The sequence below is a fragment of the Vombatus ursinus genome, unplaced genomic scaffold (genome assembly GCF_900497805.2).
Source record: "Vombatus ursinus unplaced genomic scaffold, bare-nosed wombat genome assembly UNPS02014768.1, whole genome shotgun sequence".
In the NCBI taxonomy this organism is placed as follows: domain Eukaryota; kingdom Metazoa; phylum Chordata; class Mammalia; order Diprotodontia; family Vombatidae; genus Vombatus; species Vombatus ursinus.
Genome location: NW_020954546.1, coordinates 6,696,992 through 6,717,551, shown reverse-complemented (window position 1 = coordinate 6,717,551; position 20,560 = coordinate 6,696,992). Strand labels below are relative to the sequence as shown.

At 41.3% G+C, this 20,560-nt stretch overlaps 1 protein-coding gene and 4 non-coding genes across 5 annotated transcripts; 3 read left to right on the top strand and 2 right to left on the bottom strand.

Moving 5' to 3' along the window:
* Positions 1-751: 751 nt before the first annotated feature.
* Positions 752-823, top strand: TRNAQ-UUG. The gene has a single exon. It is a non-coding gene; the product is annotated as a tRNA-Gln (tRNA).
* A 173-nt stretch (positions 824-996) lies between these two features.
* Positions 997-1,078, top strand: TRNAS-GCU. Its single transcript has one exon. It is a non-coding gene; the product is annotated as a tRNA-Ser (tRNA).
* A 790-nt stretch (positions 1,079-1,868) lies between these two features.
* Positions 1,869-1,950, bottom strand: TRNAS-UGA. Its single transcript has one exon. It is a non-coding gene; the product is annotated as a tRNA-Ser (tRNA).
* A 2,171-nt stretch (positions 1,951-4,121) lies between these two features.
* On the bottom strand, positions 4,122-4,193 carry TRNAM-CAU. Its single transcript has one exon. It is a non-coding gene; the product is annotated as a tRNA-Met (tRNA).
* A 788-nt stretch (positions 4,194-4,981) lies between these two features.
* On the top strand, positions 4,982-15,118 carry LOC114042743. The gene is made up of 3 exons (XM_027861435.1): positions 4,982-5,294; positions 14,408-14,412; positions 14,732-15,118. Exons 1-3 carry the CDS (start codon positions 4,988-4,990, stop codon positions 15,056-15,058), a joined length of 639 nt encoding a protein of 212 aa, XP_027717236.1. The 5' UTR covers positions 4,982-4,987; the 3' UTR covers positions 15,059-15,118.
* The last annotated feature ends 5,442 nt before the right edge of the window (positions 15,119-20,560 follow it).

The following is a 20,560-nucleotide window of genomic DNA, read 5'->3' as shown; positions in this document are numbered from 1 at the left end:
GTGGGCAGTTAGCTTCCTCCGCACAGACCGGGGGACCCCAGGAGCCAGAGGCTTTCGGACAGCCCCGAGCGGAAGGAGATTCCTCCTCGAGCACCAGAGCGGCCGATCGCCTGCCACCTTCCCGGGGGTTAGGGGATATCGTGGTCTCACCCCACTAGATAAAGCTGGCCACGCCGCATCCGCAGCACAGGAGCACAGGAGATCACAGACCCTGAGTCCGCCAACGAACCCCTCCCCTGAGGAAAGAGTGAATTCCCCCTTCCGGGAGAACGCCGCGCCAGCCCCTACTTCCTCCTTCCGGGAGTTCTCGGCGAACCAATCACAGCCCCGCGCAGACACAGGCGCAACGTGCGCAGTCTCTCCCCTCCCCCCTCACATCCGGTGCTGTGCATTCTGGGAAGCCGAGCCTCCGGGTTCTGGCAAATCCCTCGCTGTTCCTTGGTTGTTCCGCGGGTGGGCGAATACGAGTTTGGCTTAGCTCGAGGGAGAGAGTGTTTCAGGGGTCCGTTGTGAGTCGGGCGGGAGGCCAGGCTGAGTCCGACTTCGGGCCTGCTTCGTTCCTCTTCTCGGGCCCCTGTTGATAAGGGCTGCGAGCCTGGGCGGTTCCAGCCTGCCCCTCCCCCCTCCAGCTGACAGCTCAAGTGCGGCTGTTTGTGAAACCGTAAAACACAAACGAGAAACGTGGTCGTAGTAAGAAAAAAATTGTCTACGTCAAATAAGGATCAATTTCTCGAGCTTGCTTCCGTTGAATGGCCCCATGGTGTAATGGTTAGCACTCTGGACTTTGAATCCAGCGATCTGAGTTCGAATCTCGGTGGGACCTTCTAAATTTTTCACTAATTTGATTTTACAGCTTTAGGCCGTTCATGTGACGTATTTTGTAGAACTCTCCTAATGACAGAAGGAAACATTAAAAAAAATTCTCTGATTCTTATTTCTCCCTTAGAGGAATACACCTCACTACTATAGAAACTAATCCAAACCTTTAAACAAACAGACGAGGTGGCCGAGTGGTTAAGGCGATGGACTGCTAATCCATTGTGCTCTGCACGCGTGGGTTCGAATCCCATCCTCGTCGGATTCTCTTGCCTAATAAAGGCGTAGATTTTAATCCTTTCCCTTTGGGGAAAATTTGCATGAGCTCTTTCCTTGCCGGAAAATAATAATTTCAGGTTAATCCAAGAAAAACCTGCCTAAAGTGATTTCCAGTAGCTGTGGGTCTCTCTCTAAGAAATGAAATTCGGCAGAGGCTCCCTCGTTTTGTACAACAAGCTATTCTATACTTTTTAATTCAGTGATGAAGGTAGGCACCTGCGCCCTCTTGGTGACAAATTCTCTGGCCTTGGTCAACCAGTTATACACTTTATTAAGCACTTACCGTGCTAGCAGCTGGAGGAGATAAAAAGGTGTACAGTTTAGCAAAGCCTGAATCCTTGCTTTCATGGAGCCAATACTGATTGCTCCCTCTTCTCCGGCAAAATTTACGTTCCCAGAATTTGCTGTGGGGTTTTCTGACTTCAAATGTTTGGTGCCTTCGGCATGTATCTTCATCTGTAACAATGTATCCATTTTCTGTTCAAAATGCATTGCTCTAATCCCCCTCTCTTGCATCCCTTCTTTCCTGACGTCTCATAGCAAACACGGTACTTGAAAGAACTTTGAGGCCGGGAGCAAATTTAGAAATAGATTCCTTGTTTCAGAAATATATAAATTGAATCAGAGGGACGTCCAAAGAAGAACTGGCCATTCCTACCCTCGCTCTTTTTAGAAAGAGGGAAGCTATCAACCTCAAGTCAGCAGAATCACCACATTGAGAGAAGTGGGACCAAAGCTCACTCTTTTTTAAAGTTGTGCCCAAAATTACACCTCGTAGTCGGCAGGATTCGAACCTGCGCGGGGAAACCCCAATGGATTTCAAGTCCATCGCCTTAACCACTCGGCCACGACTACTGCGTGCTTCTGGGTATCTCATGAATGTTTCATTTCTTCATTTCCTTTCAAGTTAACAGTTCAGTATCTTGTTCATAGTTGAACACATTAAATTTAGTGTTTGATAATAGGCACCTAATACATATTATTTAACTAAAAACACGAATGAATAACTGAATACCTGAATAGATTATTCTAAAGTTTTAATAAAAACTGTATTAGCAAGGTAGGTGAATGGTTAAGGTGATGAATTCGAAAGGCGTATGTAAGTTTAAGTTGTACCAACTTGAGGTCTTTTCTGTGTGTGTGTGTGTGTATACATATCTCCATATATATGTGTGAAGAGTTAGTGCCCTTTTGAAAAAAATACATGTGATTTTTGAGTCCTGTGTAGTAGAATAACTATAACCTAACAACTGGTTTTTTGAAGGCTTTTTTTTTAACCAGTTCAATTAAAGGGGATGATCTTCCTCAGTCAAGCAGACCTGACTTTACCAAGTACTTTGGAAAAGAACTAGTTGTACTTTTACATATCTTTCCACTGAACTCCCCAAAAAGTTTCTATTTGTCCCTGAGGTCTTGGGTCCTTTCTGAGGCCCAGAATGGAAAAGTGAATGGCTTCTAAACACCCAGGGTTCAATGCCTACTAGATTCAAAGTTTCGTGAGGGTCCAGATATGTCATTTCCTTTTTGCATTTTCTTTGGTTCCTAGCACAAGTATGTGCATGTATGTCTGTATTATATACATGTTGTTGAGGTTAGAGTTGGGAAAGCTGTTTCAGGTGTGAAAGAATTCACTTAGATGATTTTCTCTTAACCAATGGGAGCTTTATTATGTGTGATTAGCAAGGAGCTAAACAAAGACCCCTATATAGGAAAAGATCCAGGCTTATATAGACAGAAAGCAATACAACCTTTACGATGATGATGTTATTTTAGGGTTTCTTATGGGGGTTGAAGATTAGAGACAGGATAAGAACAAAGAAGATGAGAAAGATGGTTGCTTACAAGATAAGGAAAAATTGTTGTGACACAGGATGAGGAAGATGAATGACAGGATCAGGAAGACAAAGGCAATTCTTTTGGTACAAGTTGTATAGTATTTCACGATAAGGGGAAATGAATTTGAGAACCCCACAAGCTCCAGGATCTCAAGTTACAGGATGGTCTAGAGAATGAATCTCAAATCCCCTCAGGGGGCCTCGGACAGTAACTTTTAATATTATTTTTAATCCTAGGGCACCCTTTGTGCCCATATCAATATGAATTTATGAGTAAAACTGATGAATGAATGAATGTATGTGGCTGTGTGAAGTATTCTCTCCCCAGATCCCCACCTCAACATTATCTTGAGAAACTTTGTAATTTCTACAAAAATACAGAAACATACATCGGTTCCAAAAGCCCTCTACTCTTCGTCACATACAGGTACCCCCAGCTTGAGCTAGGAGGCCCATTTGTGGCCCTTTAACCCTGGAGCAAGATAAAGATATATCATTCCCCAATCTAGCCTAAGAAGATTTCTTGGTTTCTCCAGGGTCACCCCACTTTTTCTGGAACTTTATACTCTCAACTTTTCTTCACCTTATCTCCTCTCTATTTCGTTGATCATCTTAAACACACAGACTAATTCACCTCAAAGACAAAATAAGAATTATCCTCACCCTTAGTGGACACATCAGTTAACAGTGATGATAATTGAAGTTTATAAGTGCAACATTTAAGTGATAAAAGTTGGTGATATATTTCTTTTTAAAATTCAGTTTTATTTTACTTTAAGGTCCGGATTCTCTTGCACTTCCCTTCCCATCCCCCAACCTTAACCCCCATTGAGGAAGCCAGAAAAGCAAAACCTGTAACAAAACAAACAAAACCAAACAAATTTTGGCTCTGGCCAAAAAACACATCAAAGGAACAAATTAAAGTTTCAATCTGCACACTGAATCCATCACATCTCTATGTGGAAGCGGGTAGCATGTTGTGGTTTTGTTTTGTTTTTTTTAACGATACATTTCAAGGAGAAATGCTACAGGTGTCAGACAGACCATCCTTTCTCCCTTGGTTAATGTTAGGCTTCCTCTGACTCATTTGCCTTTTCATTTTCTTCTTTCCATTATGAAGATAAATAGCATATATATTTTTTAAAATGTAAAATTGAATAGCTCTTCAAAAATTTAAAAGCCATTCTCGCCTAGCAGAGGATGGTTTCGATCCATCGACCTCTGGGTTATGGGCCCAGCACGCTTCCGCTGCGCCACTCTGCTGACAACGAGTGGAGCTGGCTTTTTATTCGTCCAATTGACCGTTTCATCTCCATAAATGTGGCAATCATTTCTCCCCATTTTCGTCTTTTTTCTGAGGATTCTCTTCTCAAACCCAGAGGAAACCTTCCTGCTGTATCTCCCAATCCCGAACCATCCTACTCCACCAGTGAAGACAAGAACTGCCTCGCTCGCTCTGAACCTCCGACTACAATTTTACTATTTCTGTACAAATGCTAAAAGAGAAATGAAGTATTGCGTGTGTATATGCCTATGTGAATTCTACCAGTGAGCGTTCCCACATTTTCCAGTCAATGGAAAGATGATTAATAATAATTTAAATATACAGCGCCTTATAACTCTCCTTTCCTCCCCATGCATATGTTGAACGCTGGGCTATGTAACACTAGAAGCAATTTAGTTTCGTTTCTAGTGTGTATTTTACGTTAGCTGCAACCTTAAGAAAAAGTCATCGGGTTTTGGGGGTTCTTGTCCTAAGCTTCACAAGCAAAATAAGGAAGAGCACAGAACTTTTCCTGAAAACAAGCTCTGAAAATGCTTTGCCTAAGTCCAAAAGAAAAAAGAGGACGAGGTCTCCATGAAGGGATAGGCAGCCTAGCTGGACGAGTTAGGGTTTGCACACCCGCAGCGTCAGAGCCGGAACAGACCCGGAATGAGAACTCCGGAAGTCTAGTTCCCGCCCGCGCTGTTTCAGTTCCCAAACAGGTCGGCTCAGTGGATATATAAAGGAGTGCTGCCCGCTGGAAGCTACACTGTTCGGTGGTGCTTAACTCATCATGTCTGGTCGTGGCAAGGGAGGCAAGGGGTTGGGCAAAGGAGGTGCCAAGCGGCACAGGAAGGTGCTCCGGGATAACATCCAGGGCATCACCAAGCCCGCCATCCGTCGTCTGGCTCGGCGCGGCGGCGTCAAGCGTATCTCGGGGCTCATCTACGAGGAGACCCGCGGCGTGCTGAAGGTGTTCCTGGAGAACGTGATCCGGGACGCCGTCACCTACACCGAGCACGCCAAGAGGAAGACGGTCACTGCCATGGACGTGGTCTACGCGCTCAAGCGCCAGGGCCGGACCCTCTACGGCTTCGGCGGTTAAGTTCAGCTGCGATTTGCCAGCCTGCCAAGAAAAACCAAAGGCCCTTTTCAGGGCCCCTCAAACTTTTCGTTTAAAAGGGCCGTAACCAGTCTCTTTTGCAAGGATTAAAAACCTTTCCTAGGTTTAGCTTAAACGAGATACATGTAAGACTTTTATTTGACTTGCTTTTTAAATTTCAGTACTTAAGAATTGCTTTTACATCCTTTGTCTCTGCAAATAGTTACAGAGCTTCTATATAAAGCAGAAAAAATCTTTCCTGTTCTTAGTGAAATATTCTGGCGGGCTCACCCAAGGTCAGTTGGCCGGGGGTAGACTGGAAGCAAAAGGACACAATTAAGTTCCTTGGCGGGAAAATTGGTGAAACAATCGCTAAATGACTAACTTCCGGGCCCGGTCAGAGAATTCAAACCAGAGTAATAGACTTTATAAACTCGATTTTCCAAATTTACTGAGTTTTTAGTTTCATTTCTGTCCTGTAGGCTTAGTCTATCAGACCAGTTTAGGTACTGGTTACCAGGAGGTTTACCCGAGGGGGAAAGACTAGGTATTTTTACTGGATCGGTTACTTTATACATAGTAAAATACTTTTAAATTCCCGCACTAACTTGGGTTCCCTTAACTTTAAATGTGTGGTTCTTTGTAGGTTTTCTTTACGTAGATAGGCTGCGTGTGTCAAAGTAGTAATTGGATTAGATAATGTTGAAGTCACTTCCATTTCTAAATTTTTGTGGTTGTGAATATTATCAAGAGGTACCCTGATTAGTAAGATGTGGTTTTCAGGAATATGGTTATCCCTGGAAGAATTCCTCTTCCCTCATTAAAAGAAGGATAATAAGATTTTTTAGATTTTATAGATTGCTCCCTTTCCATCCTGGATTAGAATTTACTCAGGAAGAACAACCTTTACAATTTTCTTTCAGATCTCTCAATATGTACACAAAGCACAGTAGGATAGTGCTATGCACACAGCAAATGACACTATTGAATAGAAAACTACTTTCCTAATGGTTCCTTGAAATTTTTGTTTTCAGAATTCTCCCTTTTTATAGAGATTTCTCTATATGGTGAAGCTCAAACTCCCAGTTTGTTGAACTATGGGGATTTAACAATTGAAATCAATTCAATAAGCATTTCTTAAATGCTTACTTTGTTCAAGTTCTCAAGGCCTAAGTTCAAGGAGTTTCCAATTTACTGAAGAAAATCATTTGATCATAATTTAGAGCTGGAAGGAATCTTAAGCCATCATCTATTCCAAACTTCTCATTTTAGAAATGAGAAAGTGAAGGCCAAAAAATTGGATTGACTTTCCCAAAGTCAAGAAGATAGAAAATGGGAGATCAGGATTTTGAATGAGTCCTCTACTTCCAAAGCCAGTAGACTTTCTACTGTTCTATAGTGTCCCCTGCAAGACATTCAACGCCCCCCCAACTACAAAATAGATACAACATAAATGCAAAGCAATTTGGGGCTGAGAGAAAAGCCAAGGTACTAATAACTAGAAAGGTCTCTTGAAGATTTGTCCTTTGAAGAAACTTAAGAGTCTCAAGAGGTGAAGGTGAGGAGAGAGGTCTTTCCAGAGGTACAGAACCTGTGACAGTTGTAATGGATAAATAGCCTGGTGTAGAGGATAAGAGTGGACTTGGATGTCCAAAGGATACATGGAGAAGAGCAAATGAATGGTTCAGTGTGACTGGGGAAGGGAGAAAGGGTATTCTTGTATGTATATGGTGCAAAGTGCCATAGCTATGTGCTATGTGCCAGGCACTGTGCTAAGTTACAAATGTTACCTCATGTAATCTGACTGAAATGTACAGAGCTTGAAGTGGAGAGTAATTTCTAGTCGACCTGGAAAAGAAGTCTGGATCTATTCTAGACTGTGAAGGGCTTTAAATTCCAAACAATAGGGGCAGCTCGGTGGTGAAGTTGATAAAAGCTCAGGCCTTGGAGTCAGGAGGACCTAAATTCAAAATTAACCTTACTAGCTGTGTGACCTGGGCAAGTCATTTAACCCCAAAAGCCTCAAAAAAAAAAAAATTCCAAACAAGCCACTTTGTATTTCAATCTTAGAGGCTATCAGGAGTCACTGAAATTTCAAAAACATGGGACTGGAATGATCAAAGTTCCAATATAAAAGATGCAGGAATGGTAGATGGATCAGACTTTTCTTATTTGGGCCTGAAGTCTCCATTATATAAATGGGATGAAACCTCTTATAGCTAATTTCATCCTTGGTTAATTTATCCTCTGAGCACTGTGGGAGGAGAGGCATAGTTCTCCCTCAGAACTGATAGCTCAGTGCTTTAAAAAAAAAAAAAAAGGCAAAACAGTGTTTAGTGCCATCTGCCTTTTAGTGACCTCTCAAGGCAGACTGGTGACCTAATTGTCAAGATTGTCAGAATTCTGCTGCTACTCCTGAGTTCAGGGTCTCCTTAGCCATACCACTTGTCTCCTTTCTCTCCCACTCCAGTCATGTCCCATAGTTTGCTTCCTATTCTGACAGTCTTTTTGATCCTTCTGTACTTGCCTTATGATCCACCTTACTGATTCAAGATGCCCTAATATGTGAAGTTAAACAAAAGCCATATGGAAAACAGGCTTTAGTGTTTGGAGGCTGGCTTGAAAGAGTTGAGAGTTTCAAACAGTGAACAAACTTCAGGGCATCTGTGTTCCTTTCATTGTTGCTATTCAGTATCCTCAGCTCTGGGACTATACAGATAAGAAATATCTAAAAGTTTCCTGTCTCTTTGCAGGGAATAATAATGTTTCAAGGTCTGTCATGGAGTGAGCCACACTCTCTCCCTTTATATTTTCTCTTCTTCCTCTTCACAACCAATTATAATGCTCAAAGATCCTAAAAAGTAGATTTTCGAATGGAGATACCAGATAATATCCCACCAGACATTGTCCCAAAATCCCTCTGAAGCAAGGAAAAGTCACCAGGACTTAGAAGCTAGGATTCTTTCTACAGATGAGTGAATGACTTAGAAGCCACTGTGTTGTCATCCAGTGAACTAAATGCACATGTTATCCTTCATGAGGCTGGGGTCACCAGCTGGCCTAGGACTTGGGAACTCTAGAGGTCAGATAATAATACATTTAAGTAAACGCTAAACCATTCAAGTCAACAAGCACTTATTAAGTTCCTATTGTATGCCAGGTACTACTCTAAACACTGGTGATGAGGAGGGAAAAGGCAAAAACACATAGTCTCTACTCTCAAGGAACTCCTGTTCTTCTGGGAGAGACAACATGCAAAAAAAAACTATGTACATATAACATATATACATATATACATACATATATATAGTGTAGATGGGAGGTAATATCAGAGAAAGGCACTAATAGTGGACTGGGGGGTGACAGGGCAGGATGGGAAAGGCCTCTTGCAGGAGACAGGATTTGAGCTAAGTGTTTACAAAATCCATGAAGTCCAGGAGGTAGAAATGAGAAGGGAGGATATCTTGGGCATGGGGTACAATCAGTGAAAAAATTAGTCAGGAGATGGAGTGTCCTGTAGGAGAAAAAGTAAGGAAGCCAGGCCAATGTCATTGTACCAAGAATCCTTGGAAGGTAATACATTGTAAGAAGACCATAAAGATAGGAAGTGGCTAGAGTGAGGAACTTTAAAAACCATAGATTTTCTATGTGATCTTGGAGGCAAAAGGAAGTCACTGTAGTTTACAGGTTAGGAAGGTGACATAGTCAGAAAGAAGATCATTAACAGCTGTGTGGAGAATGGACAGGAATGACAGATTAGGCAGAGCAATCAACTACCTGGCTGATACAATAATCGGGAAGAGAGGTGATGAGGGCACATCCTGAAAAAAGAGATTGTGAAGGTAGAAATCACGAGAATTGACAACACATTAGCTATGTGGGGTGAGTTGGAGTGAAGCTTTGAGGTTGACGTTGAACTAACAACAATGTTAGTCTCACCATCTATGGCCCTGTTGTTTGTGACCCCAAACAGCTTTCAATCAATTTGCCTTTAGATACATTAATTCTGTGCAAGGACTCTCTTTTATTCCTCTGATATGGCTGATGGTTTATCATCACTCATACCCACACACACATTCCACACACACACAAAAACCAACTGATTTAGAAAACAGTTGCTGCTAAATGATGGAGATAATTAGTGGGCAGGTTAATATAACCAATCACCTTTCCTGCCCTTGTGAACCTCTATACAAAGTCACTTGTCTATCTCTGCTGTAGACTATCTCCACCTATGATTTTAATCCTTCCCCTTCTCAAACGCCTTGCCAGCCAGTGAGAAAGATGCACACACATACAGGACTATTAAATCAATGGCCATTATTTTCATCCAAATTCTGGCCGCTTAGGCTGTACAAAGCCTAGTCCTTAAATTTGACCTCATTTAAGTGGACCATATTAAATGCCACCCTACATTCATTGTGTTAGTTTCACTTCTGTTGACTTGGAATTTGACTTTGTGTTTGCTGTAAAAAATAGATATATTTGAAAATATATTGAAATAGATATATTTATGTTATGCTTGAAAATATCCAATAATTTGTACCATTACTTTACATCCTCCCTAACAGGATCACATGCCTTATAGTGGGGAAACTGTCTCAAAAACTTAAAAATAATGAAGAATAATGCTTTTGTGATATTGTTTTATTAAAGAGAAACCAACTTGAATTTAGCTTAGTCTCAGCTGGTCACCTAGATTTCCCAAAGCAAGACTCAAACAGAACAGACTTGGTACAGACCTCCTTGACAGGAAACCTGACCTTTGTATTTATTAAGCTATTTATTTATCTATCTATTTATTTATCCATAGCAGCATAGCATAATGAAAAGTTGGCATTTACACGCCAGCTTTGCTGTCTTGGATGATTTACTGAGCCATTCTAAGCCTCAATTTTTTTAGTTGTAAAAATAGGAAAGTAAGACTTGAACTACTACCTGAAATAGTTTTTGTGACAAAAGCACTTTGTAAACTTTAAATTTCTTTATATCCTATTATAGCTAAGTGAAAATGTGGTTTTGAGGCATACAGAGTGTGCTAGGCACTATGGCAGATTAAAAAAATGAATCATATTGTCCCTGACAACAATAATAATAATATCACAAATTTACATAGCCCTAAGAATGGCTATCAGCAGAATTCCAGTATCTCTAAATGTTGTCGTTGTGATCTGCTCTCCCCTGCCTTAACTTTACCTTCTTCTTTGTTTATTCTTTTATGAAGCATTTTTGTGTGCTTAGCAGAATGCTAAGCAGAACCTGGGGTCATAAAGACAAAACGAATAGTCTTTATCCTTTAGGAGCTTACATTCTACTTGGGGATGCCACATTCATACAGCAAAAATAATTGCAAGATAATTTGGAGAGGGAGACAGCAATAAGGGAATGAAGAGAGACACAGGAGGTAGTCAGCTTAGGTGAGCCCTGAAGGAAGCCAAGGATTCTAAACTCAACACAAACTGGTCAACAGCCATGACGTTCTGGAGGGAATGCAGAGCTGAACACATAGGCCAGGTTGGTGGGAATACAGAGAACTTGAAGGGGAATGTTGTTTAACGTCTGGAAAGGTAGATTAGAATCACACTGTGGAGAGCTTCAGCTGTCCAGATGAGGAGATTCTATTTCCCTCAAAAGGCAGTAGGAAAGTACCAAAGATTTTGAGGATATAAGCAGGTTTGTTTGTATGTTGGGACACTATCTGGGCAGCTCAGTGGAAAATTGGTTACAGAGGGGAGATTGGTGGTAAAAAGACCAATTAGGAGGATATTTTAATAGCCCTCCCTAAACTTGCTGCTTCTCCTGGCTTCATTATAAATACATCTTCTATCACTATTCACCAGGTCTTCCATTTTCACAACCTCCTTCTCTCTGGTATCACCCATATAAGTTACTAAGTTCTAGCCATAACACACCTGCAGATCTTATGTCATCCAGTAGCTTTGCTTCAGCTGCAGTGAAGCAAAAAGCGAGATAGATTTGGTGAAGGAGTAGCCACGTCCAAACCCCACCACTGCCACTGTGTGCCCTTTGTTGGGCTACTGTTCTCTGGGCCATGGGTTCTTCATCTGTAAAAATGAAGAGGTTGAACCATGTGACCCCTAGGTAAATTGATGATTCTATAAGCCTAGTTCAAATCCTCAGAGCAGGCCTTCATTAACACTCCAGTTGAACTATTTAAAGGGTCACCCTTTGAACAAGCCATTTCTAGAAGCCATCCCTATATCTACAAAGTGAAGGGATTTATGTATATGAACTAATTGCTTTGGATAAATGGAAAACATATTAAGTGTTCACTATGCATGGAGCACTATGCTAAGTGCTGGAAATACAAACAGAATATTGAGCTAGCCCACTGTTCTCAAAGAACTCACATTCAACAAATATAGGAAGGTTCAGTTGAAGGTCTGGGGGTCCTTAGGGTACATTGGCAAATCACATGGCAATGCATAGGGAATTAAACAGCATAGTGGCAGGTGAGATAGTAAGGCTTGGTGGCCTGCCATCTTACCAGGAGGATTATATGTGGTACCTCCCTGCTCATCCATGTCCACTCAGGAAAAAAAAAGGAAGAACTGGAGGGACCATGCTGAATTTAGGGAGTTGGTCTGAAGAATGGAATGGAACAGGGACTCTGTGTCCCTTCCTGCAGAGGTCAGGATAAAGTTGGTCAGCATACAGCCAGGAGGGGGGAAAGGGAAGGAGTAACTGGCAGGAAGTTTGGGGGAAAGGGCTGCCCAGAGTGCCAGGTCTGCCAGATGGCATCTTAGCCCTGCCCAAGGTTGCAAAGGAGCAGGAGGGGCAGCACACCAGCTCAAATCCCTGGACTTCAGGTGTGGTATTCCTTCTGCTGTATTAAGCCTATGAACAGATCTTTCTGCTATCTTTCTTTGTCATGCCCACCCTCTACAAATCATCTTTCATACCACTGATAGGATAATATTTCTTACACATGGATTTAGTCATGTCATACCTTTTCTCAAAAATCTTCAACTGCCTGCTATTTTCCATTGACAACAGCCTTGCCTTAACAAGGCAATAACAGACAATTGTAAAGTCTTTTGCAATCTGTTCCATGGTGACAATGGAATGCCTTCCCCCATCTCCAACTTTGGAATCAGACAGACCCAGGTTCAAATCTTGCCTCTGATGCTTGCTGCTTGTGGGATCTCAGTTTCCTGGTCTATAAAATGATATATTTGGAATAGACGGCCTCCCAAGTCCCTTCTAGGCCTACAATTATCATACTCTTCTGGGCATCTCATATTACTTCCTGGCAATGAATACATATGACAGCGAATGTATGAGTTATATTTCCAGAGACTAATATTTTGTGCTTCCTCAGCTTTGTTCATAGAGGGAGATATAATGAAATCACTTAGACAGACTTGGAGAATCTGACTTGATTCTCAGCTCTGAAATTTATTAGCTGTGTGACCATTGGCAAATAATTTCTCTGAATTTCAGTTTCCTCATCTGTAAAATGGAGGTAATAACACTTACATCACAGGTTTGATCAAAAGAAATAACATTTAAATCATTCTGCAAACCTCAAAGTGCTATCAAAAAAAAAGTGCTAGCTATTAATATGAACACTCCTCTAATAGGTCAATATAAAAAAACAGAAAGTGAAACTAGCTTGCTGTCATAACCTGTATCTCCTCTCTCACTCCTCCAAGTTTTATTTTTCTTGAGCTGTACCTTCTCTAAGCTAGGTGGTGCAGTGGACAGAATTGTAGATTAAGAGTCAGGGAAACTGGAATTAAATCTGACCTGAGATACTTATGAGCATCCTTTAATCTGTCTGCCTCAGTTCTCTCATCTGGAAAAGGGGGCGAATAATAGCATCTACCTTCCATGGCTACTATGAGGATAACATGAGATTATATTTGTAAAAATGCTTTACAAATCTGAAAAAAAAATCCTATAAATATTATGAACTCCATAAATTATAGAATCTTTCCATATTTATGTTGGTTCTCAAGTAACAAAAGTATTCTTTTCATGGTTACCGCCCAAACCCTGGGCAAGTCAAAGCCTTTCTTATTTATGCATTGTTGATAGAGAATGAATTCATGGAGGGATTTTGTAATAAGAAGGTAATTTAATGATTGTTCTGAGAGCTGTTGGGGATCTGAAAGACCTGAGTTCTAGTTCCTGATGTCATCCACCAGCTGTATGGCCTGGAGCAAATCCAAGGGCCTTAATTTCTTTATCCTTAAAATGAGAAAGTTGGATGAATTTGCTTTTCTTGTCCTTTTCAGCCCTAAAATTTCACAATTTCAATAAACACTAGCAGGTATTTGGGGGGGGATTTTTTTTTTTTTGCTTTCATCCCACCCCCACCACACTAGGACGGTTTTGCGTGAGTAGGTTGAGGTTCACAGTTCACAATTATATAAACCTTAGAGGCTCTGGAATCAGTGTTATGTTGGTAATACGTTGGTAACTATTTCAATAGAATTAGTTTCCTTTGAAATCCTATGTATTTAATTTCAAGCACTTAAAAACGTTCTGGTTTACATGAACTAATGCACAGTGAAGTGAACAGAACCAGGAGAATGTTGTACACAGTAACAGCAATATTGTTCCACGAAGAACTATGAATTCTCAGCAATACAATGATCCAAGACAATCCCGAAGGACTAATAATAAATCATACTATCCATCTCTAGAGAAAGAACTGATATTGTTTGAAGACAGACAGAAGCATGCTATTTTTCACTTTCTTTCATTTTTTCTTTTATTCGAGTCTTCTTGTACAAAATGACTAATAGGGAAATATTTTACATAATTGCACATGTATAACCCATATCTGATTGCTCAACGTCGGGGGGTGGGGCGGGAAGGGAGGGAAGAAGAAATAAAATTTGGAACTCAAAACTTTAAATAAAAATGTTTAAAAAAAATTTTTAAACCAGTTCTGAGAAGGGATTCACAGGCATCACCAGCCTGCCAAAGGAAGGGACCAGCGAACACAAGACACTAGAAAGGTTACGAACACCTAAACAATGGTCCGTAAGTTCCCTTCTAGATTTAACTCCATGATTTAGTGTGCAAAGTTTAAATCAAATAAACCAGCCCTTAGCGCCTATTTTGCCCTGAACTCCTCAGGCAGGGTATGGAAGACTTAGCTCTTACTTGTACCTGACTTTATTTACAGAATCTTCCAGCGAATTTTACCTGAAAAGATCTAAACCTCCCTTTTCTGAACCGAAATCAAACATCAGGAAAGGTTTCTTTCTTTGTTTCTTTGGTTTTTTCCAATTAGAGGAGACTCTATTCTTTAAGTATTTTAAAATGACGTATTCTTGAATATAGTGGGCGGGAAACAACCCCAAAGCCCTGGCCCCGCCCACGCTGTTTCAGTTCCCAAACAGGTCGGCTCAGTGGATATATAAGGGAGTGCTGCCCGCTAAGGGATACACTGTTCGGTAGTGCTTAGCAATCACCATGTCTGGTCGTGGCAAGGGAGGTAAGGGTCTGGGCAAAGGAGGTGCTAAGCGACACAGGAAGGTGCTCCGGGATAACATCCAGGGCATCACCAAGCCCGCCATCCGTCGTCTGGCTCGGCGCGGCGGCGTCAAGCGTATCTCGGGGCTCATCTATGAGGAGACCCGCGGCGTGCTGAAGGTGTTCCTGGAGAACGTGATCCGGGACGCCGTCACCTACACCGAGCACGCCAAGAGGAAGACGGTCACTGCCATGGACGTGGTCTACGCGCTCAAGCGCCAGGGCCGGACCCTCTACGGCTTCGGCGGCTAAGTCAGCAGCAATTTGCCAGCTTGCCAAGAAAAACCAAAGGCCCTTTTCAGGGCCCCCCTCCATTGTCTAATGGAGGAGCTGTAATCCACCTACCTGGTTTTTGTTCATAGTTCTATTCTATAATATAGCTTTTCACTCTGTTCGTGCTATTTTTAAAAAGCATTTTAGAAGATTGCACAAAATGAGGGGTTGGGTTTCTTCATAAGGAAACCCCGCTGCCTGTCCTTCAACAGTGCTGTGCCGCATAAAAGGATTTATTTTTTTCTCCCTCACGTTCACAGGCTCACAAAATGGAGTGCTGTCGTATGTTTCTCTAGGGAGGGCAGCCTGGGCGGAGAGGGTGCCAAAGATGTCGCGAGAATGGGAGGGAGGGGGTGGAAAGCGTAAGCCAATTGGAGTGTTCCCTCGGTAAATACCGGATCTCTTGTCCAATCAGAAAGGGAGTTTCTTATCCGGCACGGCTGAGGATCTTATGGCATCCTATAAAGCCTTCACCCATTTCCACGAAGTACTGGAAATTTTAAAAGCACCCATAGGTAGAAGGAAGGCAGCCAGAAAAGTGGAGGGTGGCCTTTGAAAAACAAACAAACAAACCCTGTAATTACTGGAGAAAGAGCTGTAGATCCTTTTTGTAGATCATTGGTGAGGGGTATTGATGAGAACAGGAGGATCCAACTGCTGCAGTCTGATGACCTTATGCACGTGCCTTAATTACCCCCTCTGTAGAAGCTGAGATACAGTCCATTCTGTATCAATTTCTGCGGCTTTAAGGATTATGAAAGATTTCGAGATTTGAAGATTTAGATGCCAAGAATTGACTGCCAAACCAAAAACCGGTGGAAAGCAGATTTTTCAATTAATTTATAAACATTAATGAGTCACTATACTGTCGAGCACTGTGCCCAGGGCTTGGTGGGATACAGAGAAAAAGCAAAATTAATTCCAGCGCTTAAGGAGTTCATCTTCTCCATCCCCGACCCTGCATTGGAGCATTTTTATTTGTATATGTATGTTTTAAACCCTTAGAAAAAGAATTCCAGGATTTTTCCTCTTGTTTTTGTCTTGCTTCCTCATGGTCCATAATGCCAGCTGAGGTTGTAAGTGCAATGAACCCAAACTGACAGCATGATAGCAGATTATTCTTCCACTTTTCCAGATCTTTCGATTGCACATCAAAGCTGGGACTGATCACCACACTTGTTTAATCTGCACGTGAGATTCACAACAACTTTTCCTGCTCTGTGATCATCATTGATCTCAAATTCGCCGATGTAACCATGCTGCATCATCACAGTTAAGAACCGGACAATTACTTTAGAGCTAGGCCTAACGAGAACGTGGCGTTTTCCTCGATTTTCTGCCTGTTGATGCTTTTGAGAGCTTCTGCTAGGACGTTCATGTGCACCATTGTGGCATGGTGGAAAGAGCAGGAGTTTGCATTCTTAACAGAGTCAATATATACCAGAGTTAGTAAATGCAAGATAAATATAAAATAGATGGGAGGTAGCCTTGGTGGGAAAAGCTTTAGCAGCTTGGGGGTTGGGAGGAGGCTGGGAGACACCAGGAAAGATTTCTGGAAGAGGATGTGCTTGGATTGAATTTTAGGAAGCCAGGAAATTTTCAGAAGTGGAGTTTAGCAAGGGGAGCATTCCAGGTCTCAGGGACAGCCACTGCAAAGGCAAGGAGATGCAGAGTTCTGCAGCAAAGCCTGTATGGTTGGACTGTATATATGGAGGCTGGTATGTCTGGACAGAAGAGTTCCTGGACAGTATCAATGTGCTGCAAGCAAGAAAGGAGAGGAAGGGACCAGATTGTGAAAAGCCTTTAAAAGCCAGAGCCTTTCACATAAGATAGTAAGATTGGAAGGTGGAATGGGAGACCATGTTATACATTTATTTCCTCAGTGCCAATCATGGTGTTATACATATAAGTGAATTAATGAAAGAAAACATTTGTTAGGCTCTTACTATGTGCTAAGTGGCTACAAATGCAAAAGCAGAGAAAACATCAGCTCTTATGGAGCTTACATTCTTTTTTCTTTCTTTTTCCAAATTTTTATTTTTTTATCCTGAAATTAAACACAAAAAAACAGCATTTCCACATACAAAGCATAACAGGAAAATAGGATTTTATAAGAAATTAAACTGTTATTTCATAGAGCTGCTTTAAAAAAAAGTATGTAATTCTATGTTTCTTTAAAAATGGTCCTTATTTGTGCTTCCTTCTAAACTTCCTATCCTTCCCTTCTGAGTGCTTAAAATACATTTTCAATGTTCCTCCCCCCCTTTTTTTTTTTATTTTGGCACCACTATTGTTAATTCCCTCTTGTACCAAATAAGAATAGTCAAGCAAAAGGAATCCACACATTAGTGATTTCCAGAAACATATGTTTATTTCTGAACCTTGAGACAGGAGGGAAGTAACATATTTCATCATTGATGCTCTGGAGACACTGGTGATCTTTGCCTTGATAAGAATTCTTAAATTTTTAAGGTGTTTTTCTTTACAAAGTTTTCTGTCCTTGTATAAATCATTTTCCTGTTTCAGCTGAAATTATTCTGTGTAAATTCAGCCGCTAATCGGTGCAGGGCATAGTGTGGACTTCTCCCCAAACTATTTTGAATCCCCAAGACCTGAGAAAGGCTTGAAACCTGGATTGGTCAATCGGGAGAGACATTTTTGACCCATTTTGGCCTAACCTCCCATAATGCTTTGCATGCTCTGGCATAACAGACAGGCTTGGCTTTGCTCTCTAGGTGAATTCAAAATGCCCCTTCCTGTGTTAGCAACTACATGGCCAGATGAAGCTGACCAGGAGCATTCTTCTGTTTATGACTAGCAAGGACAAGGTGCCTTGAACCTGACACTATCTTCAATAATGAGACATTTCTTATCTTGGTATTCTATAGACACATGTTCTATTATGTTATGTTATGTTATATTATGTCATATCATGTCATGTTAATGATAGAAGAAACACAGACATCCTGGATTTATAATTTCAATTGATACTTTGACATTCTCTTATTTTATTGTATTTACAATCTATCCACTTAAGAAATTCCTTTCTCATATTATGGTTAACACATATAGAGACTATAATTTTGGCTGACTTAGGCATCCTGAGCCAGGAAGGGAGGGAGGGGTGAGAGGGTCCCTTTTGTCCATTCTTGGGTTCATTTTCTACAATGAACTCCCACACATATCTCTACAGGTATGTTCCACAAGCTTTGAGAGAAATAAACCTGCACATGCAGCCTAATTTTGTTTGTCTTTCTTAGAACGAACTCAGTAATGGTTGATAATAACCACAGAGTATTAGACTTGTATTTAAGAAGTCCTGAGTTCAAATGCTGCCTCAGACACAAGATGTGTGTGACCCTGATAATTAACCAACCTCTTTTTGCCTCAGTTTTCTCATCTGTATAATGGGAATAATAATAGTGCCTGCCTCCCGGGGTTGTTGTAAGGATCAAAGGAAATAACATATGGCAAGTGCTGTGCAAACCTTAAAATATTGTATTGGTAGCTATCATTACCTAAGATTCTCTGAAAGATGCACTTTTGTTGAAAAAAATATGTTCCATGCTGCTCATATGCCACGTTTTGTTCAGCCATCTTTGCTTTTCTTTGAGGAGTTTACATTCTAATACAGGAAAAGAATCCTGACCAGAGAGGGGAGGGGACTGGCATACCCTTTCCAGAAACAATGACAGAGTTTGTTTGGTTGTGCCTTGAAAAATGGAGATAGATGTGGGAAGGAGAATGGATCAGCTGTGAGGAGACTGCCTGAAAGTGGGAAGAGAAGTAAATTGTGGTTGGACCAACCTGAAAAAGTGGGTAGGTGGAGTAGTTCATGATCAGGATAGAAATGCAAGGAAACTGAAGAAAGTAAATAGTCAGTGAACACCCTTTCCCCCCTCCCCTCCATGACTTTCACTTCATCCTTATGTGGGTGATTTTAGAATCCTGCCCTTCCTAGACAGGATGTATTAGGAATTATAAAGGTCAAGCCTCTGGCTTCTGGTGAGCTGAAGAGATGTTTAGCTTGGATGGAAGGAAGGAAGGAAGGAAGAAAAGGAAGAAAACAGCATTTATTAAGCATGTACTATATGCCAAGCACTGTGCCAATCCTTTTACAAATTTTATCTCATTCAATCTGTTCACAACAACCCTGAAAGGTAGGTGCTATTATTATCTCTATTTTACGGTTGAATAAACTAAGGCAGACAGAGGTTATGGGACTTGGCCAGCGTCCCACAGCTAAGTGTGTGAGGCCAAATTTGAACTCAAGTCTCCCTGACTCCAACTCCAGCACTAATCCACTCTGTCACCTAGACCTTGAAATCTCTCAATATAATGGCCTTTCCTCAGTGCTCATCCTTCTTAACTATTTGAAGCATTCTATACTATCAACTATACCCCTCCTTCTTAATATTTTCTCTACCTTAGCTTCCAAGACACTCTCCTGGTTCTCCTCTTCCTCGTTCTCTTTTGCTGGTCCTTTTCCTGACCCCTTAAGGATGTATTATTCCCCAAGATTCTCTCTTTGGGCCTTTTTTTCCTCTCTCTAAGCTCCTTAGTAATTGCATCAGCTCCCACTACTTTAACTATTGCTCTAAACTAGTGATTCCCAAATCTAGAGGTGTGTGGCATAGTAAATAGAGAGCTGGAACATGAATCTTAGAAACTTGGATTCAAATACTATTGCAACATTTCAAAGTTGCATAACCATAGGCAAGTCACAGCCTCTCTGAATCTGTTTCTTCATCCGTAAAAAGGGAATAATGAAAGTACTGGGGCAGGGCCAACAACACTTCAGTCACTGCCCTGCTTTCTCTGCTGTCTGGTCTCTGTAGCTCTGTGACTATTTCTTATTAGTCACAGGATATGTCTAAGGATATGATTTTCTTTCTTAGGATTTGTCACTTAGGATTTTGTGTTATCCCTCTTCACTCTGCAGAACATAAAACAACAGAATATAGATGTGCATACACACCTCTGTACATAGCTATATTAGTAAGTAAAACCTTTATGCCCTTGCTGGGATCTTTGTATGCTGGGATTTTGTTGCACATGTAGAATGCCAAAGGTGGGGTGCAGGGAATCACAAGCAGCTCCAAAAGCCCTGAGAGAATAGTCCAAGGTCATTATCCTGGCACTATTCCTGAACTCCCTGGGAGTTCTGCCTATATCAACAGGCTGGGATCCTGCAAATGTTAACTGTCCCTTACGGCTTGTTTTCTTCCTTAAAACCATCTGAAAAGGACTTCCCCTCTTTTTCTCAATAATAACTTCATAGCTAGGTTTGTATCTGGGCCAAATGAAGGCATATCACCTGGTATCTTAGATAAGATCTTCAGGAAACTTCCAGTCATCTGTTTTCATTCTCTCTCAACTAATCAATATAATATAATAAAATCAATATCAATGGTCCCAAAACATAGTCCTGGAAGAGGAGGAGCAGATAATACCTTGGAGTCCACCAGTTGTTGTCCTGGA